At 43.6% G+C, this 19638-nt stretch overlaps 1 protein-coding gene across 12 annotated transcripts in view; it reads right to left on the bottom strand.

The window, feature by feature from the left end:
* AFDN (afadin, adherens junction formation factor) overlaps positions 1 to 19638 on the bottom strand; it is a 438519-nt gene that overhangs the window by 243216 nt on the left and 175665 nt on the right. For all 12 annotated transcript variants that reach the window (XM_082249807.1, XM_082249808.1, XM_082249806.1 and 9 more), the window contains one exon: positions 7398 to 7507. In XM_082249807.1, the coding sequence (XP_082105933.1) occupies positions 7398 to 7507 (110 nt within the window). The remainder of the gene's footprint in view (positions 1 to 7397; positions 7508 to 19638) is intronic.

Genomic DNA, 19638 nt, shown 5'->3' with positions numbered 1-19638 from the left:
GAATGACAAGGGTAGATAATAAAATACATTTAAGATTTTTAAAAGGCGGTTTGCGGGGCGGTTTAAACATTTAAAATGTAGATACCAGTCAAAAAGTCAACTCAAATCAAGTACTGAGTTACAGCAGCCAACTAACTTCTGAAAAGGCAGGCAATTCATCTGAACTAATAAAGTTAAACAAGCTGCGCTATTACAGTGAAACAGTATAATCAAATACAAAAAATATATAGCTTATAATGAAAATTATAAAAAGTGGTGATTGTATTGTGTCATAAAAATATATCTCCCTATTTAGAGGAAGAGAAAATATATACTATATAACACATATTTGAAAAGTTCATAAAGCCAAGGAATTTCCAGAAATTAAGATTCTAATGATCGCCAAGCTTCACTAGGTGTAAATTAACCGCCACCAATAGTACAAACTGCTTACCAGAACGCAATTAAATGCAAGCCAAACAAGCAAAGGGATTTGATACCCAAGCTCCCCAAAAGGCAACACACTCCAAAGTCAAATACTCCACTGCGCCTCCAAAGCTTGGACCGTGTATTGGGATCATCCAACATCAGACCGCATACATATGAGAAAATAGTCCCATAGCGTAAAACTGATAAACAATTTGGGGTAATAGAGGAGAAACACTTACAAACGTAGAAGAAAGTGAGCATAAAGATATGTCACACGTGAAGAATCCCAAAGATAGTGGATGATTCGGATAAAAACCCGACTCCACCAAGAGTGTAGTAACCGCCACCAGTGGTACAAACTGCTTACCAGATTTTATTATGATTAACGCAGAAATAGTGGATGATTCAGATAGAAACCAGACTCCACCAAAAGTGTAGTGACCACCACCAGTGGTACAAACTGCTTACCAGATGTTATTATAATGAATGCAAAAAATGGGAAGGATTTTCCACCCAAGGTCTCCAAATGTCCAGGTGCTCCAGGAACAGAGACTCCACTACACCTCCAGAGCTATGGCTTGAGCCAAAATCATGTATTGGGGACATCCATCATCAGATCACATATATGAAAATAAAAATAGATGGTCCCATAGCGTAAAACTGATAAACCTTATTGAAATCAATATGAAATGACACTTACAAGCGTATGTAGGGAGAGCGCGGCGTCGCGGCGTGCTGACATCATTGGAGAGAGATGAAGGGCGGGCAGAAGAGCCGACCGGCCGGCGGCTTGTGTAATAGTACTTATGCGCTCTCCCTACATACGCTTGTAAGTGTCATTTCATATTGATTTTAATAAAGTTTATCAGTTTTACGCTATGGGACCATCTATTTTCATTATAATAACATCTGGTAAGCAGTTTGTACCACTGGTGGCGGTTACTACACTCTTGGTGGAGTCTGGTTTTTATCTGAATCATCCACTATCTTTGGGATTCTTCACGGCTTGTGTGACATACCTTTATGCTCACAAGTGTTTCTCCTCTATTACTTCAAATTGTTTATCAGTTTTACGCTATGGGACTATTTATCTTTTCTCATATGTATGCGGTCTGATGTTGGATGATCCCAATACATGGTCCAAGCCTTGGAGGTGCAGTGGAGTATTTGACTTTGGAGTGTGTTGCCTTTTGGAGACCTTGGGTGTCAAATCCCTTTGCTGGTTTGGCTTGCATTTAATTGCATTCTGGTAAGCAGTTTGTACAATTGGTGGCGGTTAATTTACACCTAGTGAAGCTTGGCGATCATTAGAATCTTCATTTCTGGAAATTCCTTGATCAAGAGACTTTATGAACTTTTCTAATATATGTGTTATATAGTATATATTTTCTCTTCCTCTAAATAGGGAGATATATTTTTATAATCACAATACAATCACCACTTTTTATAATTTTCATTATAAGCTATATATGTTTTGTGTATTTGATTATACTATTTCACTGTAATAGCGCAGCTTGTTTAACTTTATTATTTATTGGGTGTTGTCACACTTGAAGCTGCTGCTTCTCTTTCATTATATAATTCACTTAGCGCGGTTATTTTCCCTTTTATAATTCATCTTAACTATTTCAAGTCTTTTGATCATTTTAAAATCTCCTGACTTAAAAGTGGTTAAAACACAAGCTCTGAGTTGCAGCTGCACCCATGAACTTAGTGTCTTTTTTTTTTTTTTTCCAGTTCAGTAAGTGACATGGGCAGCTTTTGGATCACTTTTACAGTAGTGAAACCTAAAAACCCAATCATGTTAATTTATTCACATGATTGAATAAATCATAATTTTTCAGTAACAAGATTCTCAACTTCTTTAGTAAATCAGCTCCAAACTGTTTAAGCAGTTCGGAAGGTAATATTGGTTAAAGAAATATTAAAGGATGGCTTAATTTTTTGGTCTTTTAAAGCCTTGTGCACATGATCAGATTATTGGATGAATTTTTGTCTGTTTTTTGTTGCACGCTAGTCTCATTTTGAAAGTGGTTACTTTCATACGAAAATTCTCGTACGACAGAATTCAACCTCAGAAGTGATGTCGTGTTGAATTGTTTTGTAATGTGTGACGGTACGCACCGTCACTGACAGTGAAAAAACTATGTGACAGATAAATTGATGGTTTGGACTGCTTCAGTTGGTCAGACTTGTAACAGATGCATGTCATCAGCTCAAACACCTGTCTTCCACGCATTGTAAATTATTTGCTCACCTATTGTTTACTGTGGGTTCTCAGTAGTTATACTATAATAATGTATATCACCTTTGGTGCCGGCAGTCTGGGCTTCCAGGCTGACTTAAGTACGCTGGGATTAGCCATGAGTCAGCTGTACCTCGTTAGCTATTCATTGTGTTATGTTTTGGGTAAATATTCATGTAGTGACCGACCTACTTCTAAAGTGTATAAAAGTCTGTTTGTTTTAATAAAGGAGTTAGTTGTTTCCAGTATACAAGCTAAGTTTCAGGCTAGTTTTGTATGACAGCGGCTGGGATTTGATATCCATGTTCATGACTGCGAGGAAGCCGTATACTGACGGAAGACCACAAGTACAGTGTGGGTCTGAGGTTCCGTCACATAATGTATTCTTTCATGCGTAGTCTTGCTCTTACGATTTTTTTCGGAAGAAAACTGTACTAAATAAATGAAAAACAGGCGTTGTGTTCACGTACGATAAAAATGTAAGAGCCTGCACATCCAGTTTTTGTCGTATGAAAATTCATACTCGGCTCTCAAAAGTACTATACTAACGATTTGAAAATCGCCAGATTGTTCGTCGGATGAAATGTTACTTCTGATTTTCTTATCGTGTGTACGGGCCCTAAGTTTCTAAAACCAATAAGACCATGTACAACTTCTACTGCGGTGCAGTGTCAAAAGGTAGAAGGGCTAGTAATCAGTAATATATAGTAAAGAGGAGGTCAGCACTGCTCAAAGTGCCATAATTCATTCAATAAATGATAATAAATTAATAAACAGTTAATCAAATAAATAAATATCAAAAGTGCTTGGTGCAAACCGTGCTCAAAACTTAAGTACAAGTAAATGTCCTCCAATTACAAATGTGAACAGTTCATAAGCAGTAGTGCTGCAAAGTGATTCAGTGCTCCACTCTGAAGAAAGTGCTGGTGCTCCCCCTTAAGGACCCTACTCACCGGAACACTGAGTAACTCAGGCCTTTAACACAATGACACTGCAGGATTGCTGTGCCTTTCAGAGATGTCCTCAAAGCCTGATAATTCATTGCCGTTCCTATGCTCGGCTGTAGGAGGCTGCTGGAAAGTGGTACTGGCTATATATCCCCTTTGATCCAGGAGAATAGAGTTTTTTTAAAAAATACAGAAAGAGTTCTCCACCATGCTTTCAAAAGGCCTTAACTGGAAAGCATGGTGGAGAGCGCTCTTTCTGTATTTTTTTTTTTATAAAACTCTACTCTCCTGGATCAAAGGGGATATACGGCCAGTACCACTTTCCAGCAGTCTCCTACAGCCGAGCATAGAAACGGCAATTGGATTACCAGGCTTTGAGGATATCTCTGAAAGGCACAGCAATCCTGCAGTGCCACTGTGTTAAAGGCCTGAGTTACACAGTGTTCCCGTGAGTAAGGTCCTTAAGGGGGAGCACCAGCACTTTCTTCAGAGTAGAGCACTTTGCAGTACTACTGCTTATGAACTGTTCACATTTGTAATTGGAGGACATTTACTTGTACTTAAGTTTTGAGCACGGTTTGCACCAAGCACTTTTGATATTTATTTGATTAACTGTTTATATATTTATTATCATAATATTTATTGAATGAATTATGGCACTATGAGCAGCGCTGACCTACTCTTTCCTGCATTTAAAGGCACACGCACCTTATTTGTCAGCAGCAGCTTTCACTTTATTGTATTTATATTAGCACTTGAATACCCATAAGCGCAAGGATCTCCCTTTCAAATCAGTAAGATATGCTACAAACAGTAAGATCCTTAATATGATTCTATATATAGAAGAATAGAAATAGAGAGGAAATCGACTATACGGAGACACTAGTTCTGGTAATTATTGGGTTTCAGTGCTTTAAGTGGCCCAAAAGAGGTGCCGGTACTCCATTATAGCCTATAAATTTTTTCGTGGCCCCACCCCACATCAGGGTCCCCACAGAGCACCCCCTTTGGCCTGGGCTGGGACTCTGGAGCAGGGGGACTCACTGGTGGTGACTGGTCTGGCTCTGGAGTGGGAAATATTCTTGGGGGGGCAATTGAGGGTGCAGATGTCCAAAATGAACGTACTGGTACGCTAAGGCGCACAGAGAGGTGGCGGTATGCTCCAGAGCCATATTTGGAAGTGGACGTACTGAGTACCAGTGCAGTACTTTAACCCACTTTAACCCACTTTAACCCACTTAAAGCACTGGGTTTATTATAATGTATAACCGTGTTTGCCCACATGGGATGCACAGGCGTTCTGTGCATCCCTAGGCAGGCAGTCCCATTGGTGTCAATTGCGATGCCGTGGCTGCACTGACATAGCCACTTCTCCCAATTTGATATCTATATAGGTGCAGATTCGCAGCCCTGAACACAGAACCCACACGGCTGTCAAATGTGAATGAGGCCTGAAGGGCTTTTCCCTTTGCTTCTAGTTCCGGTACCACACACACAGGTTTTTACACAGGGTTCAATAAAAACAGCTCTCCACTAGTTTGATTTTCATGATCTCAACAGAACCCTTTCCCACTCTACTGAAGTGAGCACATAGGAAATGGAGGATTCTAAATCAAGGACACAGGTAGCAATAAAACTGACAGAGGTGTAACCATTCCCTACTAAACCCAAAACTAAAATTTTAATTTTGGCTTGAGTGGAATTTTCAATACACCAGCTCTCAGAGGCTTATCAAGGATAAGGTCTGCGGTATTCTGTAACAAAGAAATAGATTTAGAGCTGCCTCTCTGTGGCTGCCTATATGTTATTTAGAAACTGGATAAGTGTACAATACACAAGTATGAAGAATAATTCCCTACTCCTCTGGTCCCTGCAGACTTCTCTACTATACTGAGAACCATCCGCCGCCCGTGTCTGCTAATGTACACTTAACTCTGTACAAGCCTTGGAGGCTGCATAGTAGTGTATTATAGCATAATGCTTGCAGTCATTCATCAGGGCTGTCAAGTGACCAAGCTGACCAATGAGGAACCAGAAGACAGCAATTTGAGGGACACATCACATTAAAGATCAGAAATTTCACTGTACAGTGTATTATACAGAATTTATATTGCACCAACAGACCCTTACAAAATAACATGTGTATTCCAAATCTATATGAGAAAAAGATTGTAGACCTCCAATCAAAATGATTGCTGATTGTTTATATTTAAAGTGGTTGTTAAGCCACTGTGTTCTCTTTATACAATCATCTGTTTGAGAATGATAGGTGCCCTAGTGTGTGTGCATTATAAAAAAAAAATAAAAATGCCATTCTATACCATGTGATAGAGCGCCTCTCAATGCCCACATGACCGAAAGCCTCTCCTTTCTCTTGATCTGACAGCTACAGCGGGAGAGGCAGAGAATCATCGCAGACGTCAGTCAGGAGGAGTGGTGGAGAAAGGAGTCTGGTAACCCGAGCGCCGCTCGGGAATAAGGTACAGAACGGAATTTATTTTTCTAAAGCACACACACGGAGGATCCATTATCATCAAACAGAGATGATTGTATTGAAATTGAAAAGTAGTTTGAGCAGCAGGGAGGGAAGGGACAGGGGGGGGGGGGGGTAGAGTGGCACAGACACAGCTGACAAGCAGGAAGGGGAGAGGAGGACAGAGGAGAGCTGCCAATGACGGAGGCATGGAAACTGACCACGGTGTAAGAGCACAGCAGCCATGATAAATTGTGGTCAGTTTACAGGCGGGAGGGCAGAATCAGGCAGGATCAGCCAGGTATATCAGGTGATAAAGGGGGCCAAATGACACAGCACAAGCACTGTATACCATGCTTTAAAAGGAACAGGATTTTTTTTTTTTGGGTAACGCTTAAGTGAACAATTAGAAATCAAAATAATCCCTTTTTAATGATATTAAAAGGTCTGGAATTACAGAAGGCAGCTGAAGTTCTACATCTTGCTAATGTTTCTTAATTTGTGTGACAAATACAGCAAAAACCTAGGATTGAGAGTGTTTTGCAAGACAAGCCAAATATTTTTAAAAACTATGACTTGATAAACAAGCGATGTCTTGATATACAAGTAGCGTCATGTTACAACTGAACATAAAAGAGAAGAGCGGTGCCTCTAAGTGTAGAAATATGGTTACATTTAATGAAGGGAAACATTTAACAACTCACATGGTTGAATGAAACAGGTAAATATAAGTATGCAGGCATCTGGGGTAAAGCTGTCCACATGCTCCATACCGCTATCCCCTCCACACTGCGCCTTGCTTTCAGATCGCTCTACTGCAGGGTAGTCTTCCTGGTCACAACTGCAGACTGACAGCAGTGAGACCTGACAGTGAGGGGGGTGGTCTATGTGGACAGCTTTACCCCAGTTGTCGTCATTATTAGATGTGCCTCTTTTAATAACCAACCATGTGAGTTGCTAAATGTTGAACCTTCATTAAATGTAATCATATTGCTACACTTAGAGGCGCCTCTCTTCTCTTTTATACACTGTAGATCCTGCTGTATTTTGCTTCTAATCCCCTTGTGGAGGCTGCTATTTGTGGGTGGACATTTTATGGTTACACAACCTATCACATTGCTATAATCTTTTTATATGGACTATAAACTGAAAGACTTATGAATAAATGGTTGTGGAACGAATAAATGGTTGTGGAAGGAATCATCTGAGTTTCCATTATTCGCTTTGATATAAAAGTGCTAAAAGTGCCATCCAAGGTTTTACTTTGTCTTTTTTGAACACCAAAGCAAAAGACAACTTTTCAAAATAAATTACATTTTCTTACCTGCCATCCAGACTACGGTGTTCTTGTTGCTTATCCATGCGTATCATTGGCTTTACCAAGCCAAATTCTGTAGAGTTTCCCATTTTATCACTGTCCAACTTACTAGAGCCCTAGGAAAAAGTCAAAACAATTATTCACTAATTGCTAAATAGGTTTATTACATTAAAAAATGGATTTTTGTAAAATCTTACCGTAAAATCCTTTTCTCTTAGCTCATCGACAGACGTAGTCCTCGGTGATACACCACCTTCGGGTTATGTTACCTCCGCAGGAGCAGGACTAGACAGGAAATTAAAAAGCTCTGGCCACACCCTAGGGGCAGTCCCAGAGGGTATATCCTCTCTCTCTCTGCCTCAGCAAATCAGTTATGTGAAAAAGCAGTGCTTAGAGAATTTAACCCAACCCAACTCCAAAACAGAGGGGCGGGGACTACGTCTGTCGATGAGCTAAGAGAAAAGGATTTTACGGTAAGATTTTACAAAAATCCATTTTTCTCTAGCGCTCATCGACAGACGTAGTCCTCGGTGATACACCACCTTCGGGACGTCCCAGAGCAGTATCACGACTGAGGGGTGGGAAAATGGAAATCAATCCCAATCTAGAAGGCCCAACCGGTGCCAACTAGAAGTTTACAATGCTCATCCTTAATGATGAGACTCAACCAAAGAAAGAGAAAACAATTTTTTTTTTTTTTTCAAACAAAAAAAAACCCTCGAGGTAGACCACCGGTCTCCTCAAATTGCGGCCTGCAAAACCTTGCGGCCAAATGAGGCATCCGCCGATGCCGTCACATCAATTTTATAGAATTTTGTAAAGGTATGTACCGACGACCAGGTGGCCGCCTTACATACCTGGACCACTGACGCCTGATGGCGAAAGGCCCAGGAAGTACTGAGCGCTCGAGTGGAGTGCGCCCTAACAGGGAACGGAGGACTCTGACCCTTAATAGAATAAGCCTGTACCACCGTTTGTCTAATCCATTTGGCAATGGTCGCGGCAGATGCAGGCAAACCCTTTCTGGGGCCATCCGTGATCACAAAAAGTGAATCCGTCTTACGGAATGATTCCGTAGCTTTCAGGTATACCCCGATTGCCCGAACCACATCTAAGGAATGCAACGCATGTTCCTGATGATGCTTGGGCTGAGGACACAAGGAAGGTAGTACAATATCTTCATTCAGATGAAAATCTGAAACCACCTTGGGAAGAAAAGATGGCTTAGGATGAAGTACTACCTTATCCCTATGAATCACTAGGTATGGTGACTGGCCTGATAATGCAGCCAGTTCTGACACCCTGCGAGCAGAAGTAATAGCCACCAAGAAGGCCACCTTCTGGGATAGAGTAAGCAAGGGAATCTCCCTGATGTTTTCAAAGGGAGGTTTCTGTAGAACCGACAAAACCAAATTAAGATCCCAGGGCGGTAAGGGCGCGCGGACTGGAGGAGCCAGGTGCCGCACCCCCTGGATGAAATTCCGCACCAAGGATCTGGTAGCTAAAGGCTTCTGAAAGAAGATTGCTAATGCTGAAACTTGACCCTTGATGGTGCTCAAGGCTAGCTTCTGCTCAACCCCTTGTTGCAAAAAGGCCAATATTCGAGTCACCGAATAGGTACGTGGAGGAAATCCTAAAGATTCGCACCACGCTATATAAGTCTTCCATGTGTGATAATAGACTTTGCTGGAAGTCGCTTTCCTTGCTTTAATAAGGGTAGGAATGACTGAAGTAGACAAACCTCTGTCCTTCAGTACTTGGGTCTCAATGGCCAGGCCATTAAAACCAGCGACTGTAAAGCACGAAGGTAAATTGGTCCTTGAGACCACAGACACTCCCTGAGACGAAGTTCCCACGGAACGTCTGCGACTAACATGTCCAAGTCGGCCAGGCCGGCTTGAGGAGGCCAGCCTAGAATTTCTAGGACCACTGGCGCTGATTGGATCTGAACCAGGCGTCCCTAGAGGTATCTGGCCCCGACCATCCGAGAAAGTCTGGTCGTTTTCTGTTCCCACACATTATCAGATACCTGATTGCTATCAGGAAGGGTGATCTTTTCTGGTTGAACCCCAGGGACCGAAGTCACCCGACTAGAGGCTACTTGGCCTATCTGGTCAACCAGATCCGATTCCTGTGAGGTATCGGGACTAATCTTAGGAAAAGGTAAAGGAAAAGATCTATTCAGGGAACGGTAACTACCGCTTCCTGTGGTACTTAAATGTTGGAAGGGAAGAATCGCACCGGTACTAGTGGTTGATGCTCGATCTAATGTCCTGAATACCGGTGAAAACGTCCCCCCACCCTGAAACCGGGTGGGGGCGCACCTTCAGGCTGTGTACTCCTTTGCTTCGGGTTTGGCTGGGTTGGTCCCCTTCTTGAACCCTCCTGGAGGAGTCTTGCCTTTCCCGCTAGTACCAGCCGAGCGCCCTTTATGGGCGGTAAAGAAAGGTCCTCGCTTGTTGCGAGGTCCCTTAGCTTTTGCAGCCTGTGGCAAAAAAGTGCTCTTGCCCCCAGTGGCATCCTTAATGATTTCATCTAGGTTGGCCCCAAATAGACGATTCCCCTGAAAAGGGAGATTGGTCAAGGTCTTTTTGGAACCTAGGTCAGCTGACCAGCATTTTAACCACAGCACACGTCTGAGGATCACTGCTAACTTAGATGCATGCCCTAATAGGGGAGTAGTGTCCAAGGCTGCGTCACAGATAAACCGTAGCCCTTGTATGATCTGTTCCATCAAATCAGATGTCTCCTGGGGAATATCTTTTCCCCTAAGATCTTGGCGTACCATTTTCGCCCATTCCGTAAGTGTCTGGGAAACTAGACCAATAACGATTACTGGTCTAAATGCTGACCCTATCAGAGAAAAGATAGTGCGGGACTCTGCTTCTATCTTTCGATCCACCGGATCCTTAAAGGACGAAGTGTCCTCCACTGGAATAACCGTGGCTTTATTCAGCCTGGAAATAGGTGGATCCACGACTGGTGGTACCGTCCATTTCTTAATGATGGATTCCTCAAACGGATAGCGTCTAGCAATACGCTTGGAAATAGTAAAGGTACGTTTAGAATGCTCCCATTCTCCTTTAATCTGATTACCAAAACATTTAGGTACAGGAAAAGCCTTCGCCGTCTTGATGGGCTTATTCGTCCCAAAAGGCCTCTCTGTTTCAGTTGCCTCTGCCGGTAAAGCCTCAAGTTTTAAGGTTTCTTGCACTGCCACAACTAGTGCGTCCACCAATGCTTCTTCCTGAATTATAGCAGGAGAAGAAGCGTCCTCCTCACTGTCTGAGGGAGCTTTACCTGGGATAACAGCCCTTGCAGAGGAACCTGCAACTGCCGTGACCATCTCTGAATCTGAGTCAGAGGTGTCAGATGGTATAGGGGTAGGCGGGGGTCGCTTTCTAGACCCCCGTCCCTGACAGGCCGCCTCCACCCGAGCCACCATAGACTCCAAAATTGCTGTAAATGACTCTATACTCTGTGCACCGGCGGGTCCCGAGGCCCCCTCGAGGGAAACAGGTGGGGGAATATGTGTGGCAGGGTCCATAATAACTCCAGTTACTTCCTGGATAATATAATTCAAAAGTAAAGAAAAAAACTTTTTTTTTTTTTTTTTCTGACCCCCAGCGCCACAAAAAGCCCCTTAGTGTTACCTGCTTAGGGATCCCTATCGATCGAGAGAGAGAGAGATAGACCCCCAGGCTCACCACTTGATGCTCAGAGTTAAACTGCAACAGCTTACAGCGCTGTCTTGACAAACAGGAAGTCTCTTGGCTGGCTGCCCAGGAAGAAAGGAGGCGGCTCCGCCCCTCTGCACGCCTTCCGGCGCCTCCCCCAAGCTCCACGAGGTGTAGGATCACCTCAAACATGGCCGCCCCCATGCTGGAGACACGAGGCTACGCCAAAATGGCGGCTCGTGCGATCCAGCAAAAAAAATGGCGGCGGCCTAAACTGAATAGCGGTGTGCTGCAGGGCACACAACACTCTCTCTGCATGGGGATATGGCGTGGTTGGCGGTACCGGCCCTGGCGGACCGCGTGGCCGTTCGGGAGGCCTGCTATTAGCTGGAGATCTGATTTGGAAGGCAGTCTACATGTCCGTGGCTTCTGACTGGTAGGTAGCTTATACTTAATCCATAAGATTCCCAGAATGCCACAGATTACATTTTTAAAACATGTATACAATAGATTGTTAGCTCCCAAGCCAAGCCTCCTGGCTTTTGCACACATAAATCACACCCAAAGTAGGAGGATTTGTGACATGTTATAGGATAGAAAGGACTCTTTCTTACCATACAGAGAGGGGCCCGCGTTCACCACAAAACCCGTCAGGGAAAAAGGGGGAACATACTACTCACCATACCGGAACCAGGCGGGCACCAACTCCTGACAGTACCCCTCTCCACCGGGGCGGGAGGGCTGTCGACCGATACGGACGCCGTGACTCATGGTCTTTGGCGTTTCGGCGAGACGTTTAACTCGCGTGGACAGTCCTTTAATGGGACTTTGTCGCGGCCGACCCAGCGCGGAGCTATGGCCTGCACGCGCTCGTAGGCTGAACTGGGGTGACCACCGGATCTCAACATCCAGCCCGTCGCCCAGTTCAGCTTTCTTGCTTGAAGATCTCACAGGAACACTGGAGAAAAAAAGCTGTCTAAAAAATCCTTTAAGAAAAAAATCTTGCCAGGACCTAAGATCCCAGCAAGGTATCTAGGTCCTTACTCCTAACTAGACAGAAAATAACTGATTTGCTGAGGCAGAGAGAGAGAGGATATACCCTCTGGGACTGCCCCTAGGGTGTGGCCAGAGCTTTTTAATTTCCTGTCTAGTCCTGCTCCTGCGGAGGTAACATAACCCGAAGGTGGTGTATCACCGAGGACTACGTCTGTCGATGAGCGCTAGAGAAATAAAGTTTTTGGTAATTAAATGTTGCTATATATACACAAACAAAAACGTGTCCTATTCTGGGCTCAGGTTGGTTCAAGATGATGAATGTCTGTTGAGCCGCAAAAGGAAAAAACTGATATAGAGAACCAACGTGTCTGCACCAATGTTCCAAAGTCTTCAAGAGTGGCCCATGATCCCCAAAAACCTAGTCCTCCTTTGGTTAGGACAAATGCCCACTGAGAAGACAGCGTGTGGGTAAATACACACAAAACCAACTTTCACAGGTGGGCAGAGGGGAAGATCATAAAGATGCTCTCTGCAAACAGGCACATGTGTAGAAGAATGGTGGAATGCTTGCTTTCAGACATGCATGGAGAGTGATTTAGAATCAGCTAAGTGCAGAGATGTCACTTGGGAAGTCAAGTCAGCATAAAGGAGTAAATGTAGTGTGTGTAATATATGTCACATGATATTAAGCAAATTCTGAGCAATGGTTTAGGGCAGCTTTACACTGATCTGCTATCCTTTAGCCACAGTACAGTGCAATGTACTCGTGATTTTCTTGAGGGTTAGCTGCGCTTTCCCATAGAGGTCTATAATGTCCTGCAGTTTTGGTGCATTTTCTGAAAGCACACCACAAACCTGGGGGCATAACAAAAAAGTCTATGGGGAAAGTGCAGCTACCCAGCACATAATCCGCTGGTACACTGCGCTGCACCCGAAGTACAGTGGATCATTGTGAAGCCGCCCTTATATGTGACTTACATGTAAATACTTTGCGATCCCCTGGCAAAGGAATCACCCTGGTAAACACTACATTTAGGGGCGGGTCACACCTGAATTCCTGTGCGACATTTGAATGAAATCGTACAAAAAGTGGTGCAAATATCCTTGATGTAAGCTCTTCAGCCTTAACCCTTCTAACCATACACCACCTAAGCTTTAGCCTACAATACACAATGATCTCTCAGCATCCTAACCCACACTCATCATTGAGACCTTCAGACATCTATTTACCTACCCAGATAGGAGCAGCCCCGTTTGGAAACACTATTAAACAATTGAATACTACAGCCATATATACTCTTGGACCCCGTATAAATGGTCACATCAAAATCTCCAAACCGATACAAAGCGAGTAATCTACACAAAGCTTTTTTATATATATGCTACCATTTTCTCTTTATCTTGTAAATGTTATCTATGTTACGCATGTTTCATACTATAAAAAGAAGGGCTGGGTCCCAATCTCAGCAATGTACATCTACATTTTCGTCGCCTACCCCCAATTCAGGGGAAGTTTCCTTTTGGTGACATCCTATTTAAACATATTATACTTTCTTTTAATAAAAAAATCTGAAAAAGAAAAAGTTGTGCGTGTACTTCTTTTTAGAAAAGCACTGCACCAAATTGAATGATACTGCGGTACCATGCAATCTAAGTGAAGGCAAGTGCACTGCATCTGTGTTCTGCATATGGGGTGTCATTAGGAAAAATGTGATTTTTCCTACAACTTACCTGTAAAATCCTTTTCTTGGAGTACATCAGAGTACACAGAGGAGGACATAATAATGACTGAGTTATACACCACCCGTAGGTGAATGGACACTGGCAAACCAATAGACAGCAAGTTCCCCCTATATAACCCCTCCCACATAGGAAGAGCCTCAAATTTTGTAGCAAGCAATAAAGATCCCAGAAAAGAGGGGAGGGACCTCTGTGTTCCGTGATGTATGCCAAGAAAAGGATTTTACAGGTAAGTTGTAGGAAAGATCCAATTTTCTTTCTATCGTACATCACGGGACACAGAGCAGACTATAATGACTATCTGGGATGTCGTAAAGCAATGCCCTTGAGTGGAGGGAACACAATAATCCAAAGACTGCCCTTGGACAAAAAAATATCTACACTGCAGATTGTAGCACTCTACATCCAAATGGAGCCCCCTCTCGAGCTCCAACATCCACCTGGTAGAACCTAGTGAATGTATTTGCTAAAGACCAAGTAGCAACCTTGATGATGCACTGCCCATGAAGAACTTACACTCCAGGTAGAGTGGGACTTTAACCTAAAGGGTGGGACCTTACAATTTAAACCATACGCCTGAACAATGACCTGGTGAATCCATAGAAAAAGTCAAACTTCTCGCTGCCTGGCCTCTTAGGCCCTTCTGGCAGGACAAAAAAAGCATCAGTGAATATGCCTGATGGGCTCAAATGGTTGCTTCTATAACACAGAGAGCACAAGATTTAGGTCCCAGGGGCATAAAAGCGGCTTGACCGGCGGAACCATGCGAATCACACCTTGCAGAAATGCTTGCACCAACGAGTGTGTCGCTATCGGTCTCTGAAAGAAAATAGATAAGGCTGAGATCTGTCCCTTAACAGTTCCTAATGCCAGCTTCAAATCCACTCCTAATTGCAGAAATGCAAGAATTCTTCCAATAACATACTTGCAAGGATGCCATCTTTTGGACTCACACCAAGAGATGTAAGATTTCCAGACTCCATAGTAGATTTTTTTTTTTTATATATCAAGAAAGACTTTATAAAACTTGTGTGCAACAAACAATACAGAGTCCAGAACATACAATCCACAGTGTACATAGAACATGCAAATGAAAACAGCATCCTGCATACCCGTATCATCAACATATAACACCCTAGGCAGCCAAGCTGGCAGCTCAACCGCACATATCCACAAGGAGGCATCAATCACAAACTTTTCAGATTATTATGTACCATCCCCAATTAATCCACCAATCTCTGCCCTCACATCACTCCAGCCACTATAGTAGATTTTTATAGAGCCGGGCTTCCTAGCGTTTATCAATGTAGCTAGAGCCGGACCCGATATCCCTTGATCCTTAAGATTCTGGTCTCAATAGCCAGACCATCAAATTCAGCGACCGTAAAACAGGATGAAATATAGGACCTTGGGAAAGTAGGTCTGGACGGCATGGAAGTGACCATGGCTCCCCTACTGCCAATTTTACAATCTCTGCATACCAAGGTCGCCTGGGCTGGGCCTGAGCCACCAGGATCACCGGTCTCCCCTCCATCTGTATTCTGCGCAGTAGCCGTGGCAGGAGTTGGATCAGAGGAAAGGCATAGATCAGGGAGAGCCAATGCCAACGATCACTAACGCATCTGTTCCGATAGCGATGGAATCCCTGGTTCTGGATAAAAAATTGTCCAGCTTGTTGTTGAACCTGCATGCCAATAAATCTACGCCTGGGGTACCCCAACATTTGCAAATCATCGGAAATACCATGGGATGTAGGGACATTCCCCTGGAAACAACTGCTGGTGACTTAGAAAGTCCACCTGCCAGTTGTCCACCCCCGGGATAATTACTGCTGACAGACACAGTATGTGTTTCTCTGCCCATGCTAGAATGTAGTTCACCTCTTTCTGGGCTTCTTGGCTCCTAGTGTCCCCCTAGTGGTTAATATAAGCCACTACAGTGGCATTGTCGGACTGAATCCTGACAGGACAATCCTGCAGCCTGGCAGTGCAAAATACAAGTGCCAACCGAGGTGCCCAGATCTCCAAGATGTTGATGTGTAACAGCTATTCCACCCGAGACCACTTTCCTTGGACAGATGCTTCCTCCAGAATAGCCTTCCAGCCCAACAGGCTGGCGTCCGTGGTCACTACCTTCCAGATTATTGGCAGAAAAGACCTCCCCCTTCCTTATATTGTTGGGTATCAATCACCACGTGAGATCCTGCTTCACTTTTGAGGACAGAACCACTGGATAATCCAACGCCTGGAGCTTTTTGTTCCAAGCGGACAGAATGCTGTTCTAGAATGGCCTGGAATGAAACTGCACATAAGGGATTGCCTCAAAATGAGGAGATCATCTAGCCCAGCAATCTCATGCACAGCCGTATAGAGGGTATTTCCTCCCTCTTATGAACCGGTCCAGACCTCTTATGGCCAGGACTTTTGCTGGAGGCAAAAAAACTGTTGCCTATGCGGTGTCCAGAATCAAATTCAGATATTCTAGAACCTGAACTGGCCGCAATTTTTCTATGTTTAGAATCCAACCCAGATCTTCCAAGAACTGGACTGTCAGGGTCACCTTCCGTATTAGCCCTGGACCTGATCAATTCTTGAGTAATAGATTGTCTGGATATCCCACTACTGAGATCCCTTGAGACTTTAAGAATGCAAACACCGGGGGTTAAGACCTTTGTAAACACCAGGGGAGCCGTGGTTGGCAGAATGGCAAGGTCACAAACTGAAAATGACACTGCCCTGCTGCAAAATGCAGAAACTTTTACATAGTTAGTGAGGTTGAAAAAAGACATCAGTCCATCCAGTTCAACCTATGATGTGTGTGTGTGTGTTTGCTGTTAACCGTACATTGTATACTCCTGTATGTTGTGGTCTTTAAGGTGCCCATCTAATAGTTTTTTGAAACTATTGATGTTCCCTGCTGATACGACTGTTTGCGGAAGATAATTCCACATCCTTACTGCTCAGACAGTGAAGAACCCCCTACGTACTTTAAGGTTAAACCGCCTTTCCTCTAGTTTTAGTGAGTGGCCACGTGTCTTATTGTATTCCCTTTCTCTGAATAGTTTGTTCCTTATGCTAGTGTCACCAGTACAGTATTTTTACATTGATATCATATCCCCCCTTAATCGTCTCTTCTCCATAGAGAATAAGTTCAGTGCTTGTAGTCTTTCCTCAGAGCAGATGTCCTCCATTCCCCTAATTATTTTTGTTGCCCTTCTCTGGACTCTTTCCAGTTCCAGCACATCCTTCATGAGGACCGGTGCCCAGAACTGGACAGTATACTCCAGATCTGGCCAGACCAGAGTCTTGTAGAGAGGGAGAATAATCTCTTTATTTCTGTAGTGAATACACTTTTTAATACATCCCAGTATTCTGTTGGCATTGCATGCCACTGCCAAGCCTGTTGTCTACCAGTACCCCCAGGTCCTTTTCCATCTTAGATTCACCCAGAGGTTCCCCCCCTCGTGAGTAGCTTGCTTTCTGGCACCCAAGTGCATTACTTCACATTTTTCAACATTAAACCTCATCTGCCATGTAGTTGCCCACCCTATTATTTTGTTCAGGTCCGCTTGTAAGGTTTCCACATCCTGCATAGAAGATATTGGCATGCTTAGTTTAGTATCATCCGCAAATACTGAGATTGTACTAGATATCCCCTCCTCTAGATCATTTATGAATAAATTAAACAAGATTGGCCCCAGGACAGAACCCTGGGGGACCCCACTTTCCACACCCGCCCAATCAGAGTACTCCCCATTAATCACCACCCTTTTCACTCTCCCCTGGAGCCAGTTCTCTATCCAGGTACTCACCTTATGTTCCATACCTACCTTCCTTAGCTTGAACAGTAAACGTTTGTGGGGAACGGTGTCAAAGGCCTTTGAAAAAGTCCAGATACACCACATCCACAGGCACAGGCTTACCTTTACCTAGGTGGCAGCTCACTTCATCATAGAAGGTTAATAAATTGGTTTGGCAAGAACGATTTTCATTAATCCATGCTGATTACTACTAATAATACCATTTCATTACTAAAGTCTTGTATGTGGTCCCTTAACATCCCCTCCAAAATCTTGCAGACCACTGATGTTAGGCTGACCGGCCTATAGTTACCCGGGATATATCTCAGCCATTTTTTAAATATTGGTACCACGTTGGCTTTTTTCCAATCAGCTGGCACCATACCCGTCTGTAAACTATCCTTAAAGATCATGAATAATGGTCTGGCAATCACCTGGCTGAGCTCTTTAAGAACCCTCGGGTGCAAGCCATCCAGTCCCGGTGATTTATTTATGTTAAGTTTCTCTAGTTTAGTTCTAACTCCATCTTCTGTTAGCCATGGCGGTACTTCCTGAGGTGTGTTGTTTAGTTTGGCCTTACAAGCTGGGTTAGTGTAGCCCCCCAATTCTTTTGTGAAGACTGAAGAGAAGAAATTATTTAACACTACCGCCTTATCCCTGTCCTCTGTGGCCAAATCTCCCTTGTCTTTTATGGGGACAATGTGTTTTGGCCTAACTTTCTTACCGTTTATATACTTAAAGAATTTCTTGGGGTTCTTTTTACCCTCTTCCGCTATATGTCTCTCGTGTTCTATTTTAGCCGCCCTGATTTCGTCTTTACATTTCTTATTACACTCTTTGTAATGCTTGAATGCTGCCAATGACCCCTCAGTCTTGTATTTTTTGAAGGCCTTTTCTTTAGCATTAATATGCATTTTTAAGTTGGAGTTTAGCCACCCAGGGTTTAGTTTTGCTCTTTTAAATTTATTTCCCTTTGGAATACGCTGGTCAATCCCTTTGTTTAGTATGCTCTTGAATCACTCCCATTTTTCCTAAGTGTTCTTTGTTCCCGGGGTTCTATCCCATTTGATATTTTCTAGCCGAGAGCGCAGTTTTGGGAAATTGGCTCTTTTGAAATTCAGTGTCCTTATATTACCCTTGTGTTTCGTATTACTATGATTAATACTGAAACTAATTGACCTATGGTCACTGTTTCCTAAGTTGCCCCGTTGATGGGGCCCGAAAATTGGCACATGCAAGTATGCATCTTTGATATCTATGGATGCCAAAAATTCTCCTTCCTTCAGAGAAGCTATCACTGAACAAATTGACTCCATGCGGAAGGACCGAACGATCAAGAACTGGGCTCAGAGCTTTGAGATCTGACTTGGAGCCTGTCTTTGCAGGCCTCTGGACCCAGGGTTTATTTTCTGACCCTGAGGTCTTCTAAACCCCGACGGCTGAGGCTGTCAAAACTGTTTGGAGGACGACGTATTCGGAAGCATAGGAACACTAGGGACCTTAACATATGGATGCTTATTCCTTATTTTAACAGGCAACAGCGCACGCTTTCCACCTGAAATCTTTTGGATATAGTTATCTAGATCCTCACCAAATAGATGTTCCCAATGGAATGGGAATCCCGTCAGTAACTTCTTACAGGGAAAATCTGCCGACCAATTCTTCAGCCACAAGACTCTGCGCATGTGTACTGAGAGAAGTGCAAAGCGAGACACCTGTTGAATAGAATCCATGAGAGCATCTATTGCAAAAAACGAAAAAGCGAAGAAGCTCCGCCAATTTCTCAGTAGCTTCCCCTTGAGTAGGCAGGTTCCTAGCCTACTCCTAAAACTAGGGATGCACCGAAATGAAATTCTTGGCCGAAGCCGAATAATAATAAAATGCTTGGCCGAAGGCCGAATACCGAACGCGGTGTTTCGCATTTTTTAACATAAAATATGCCCATTAGCGTGCCCCTTAACATAAAATATGCTCATCAGAGTGCCCCTTAACATAAAATATGCTCATCAGCATGTCCCTTAGCATAAAATAAGGG

Source organism: Pelophylax lessonae (genome assembly GCF_965119305.1).
Source record: "Pelophylax lessonae genome assembly, chromosome: 3".
Lineage (NCBI taxonomy): Eukaryota > Metazoa > Chordata > Amphibia > Anura > Ranidae > Pelophylax > Pelophylax lessonae.
The sequence above is the reverse complement of the archived record's forward strand: the minus strand, read 5'-3'. Positions and strand labels throughout refer to the sequence as shown.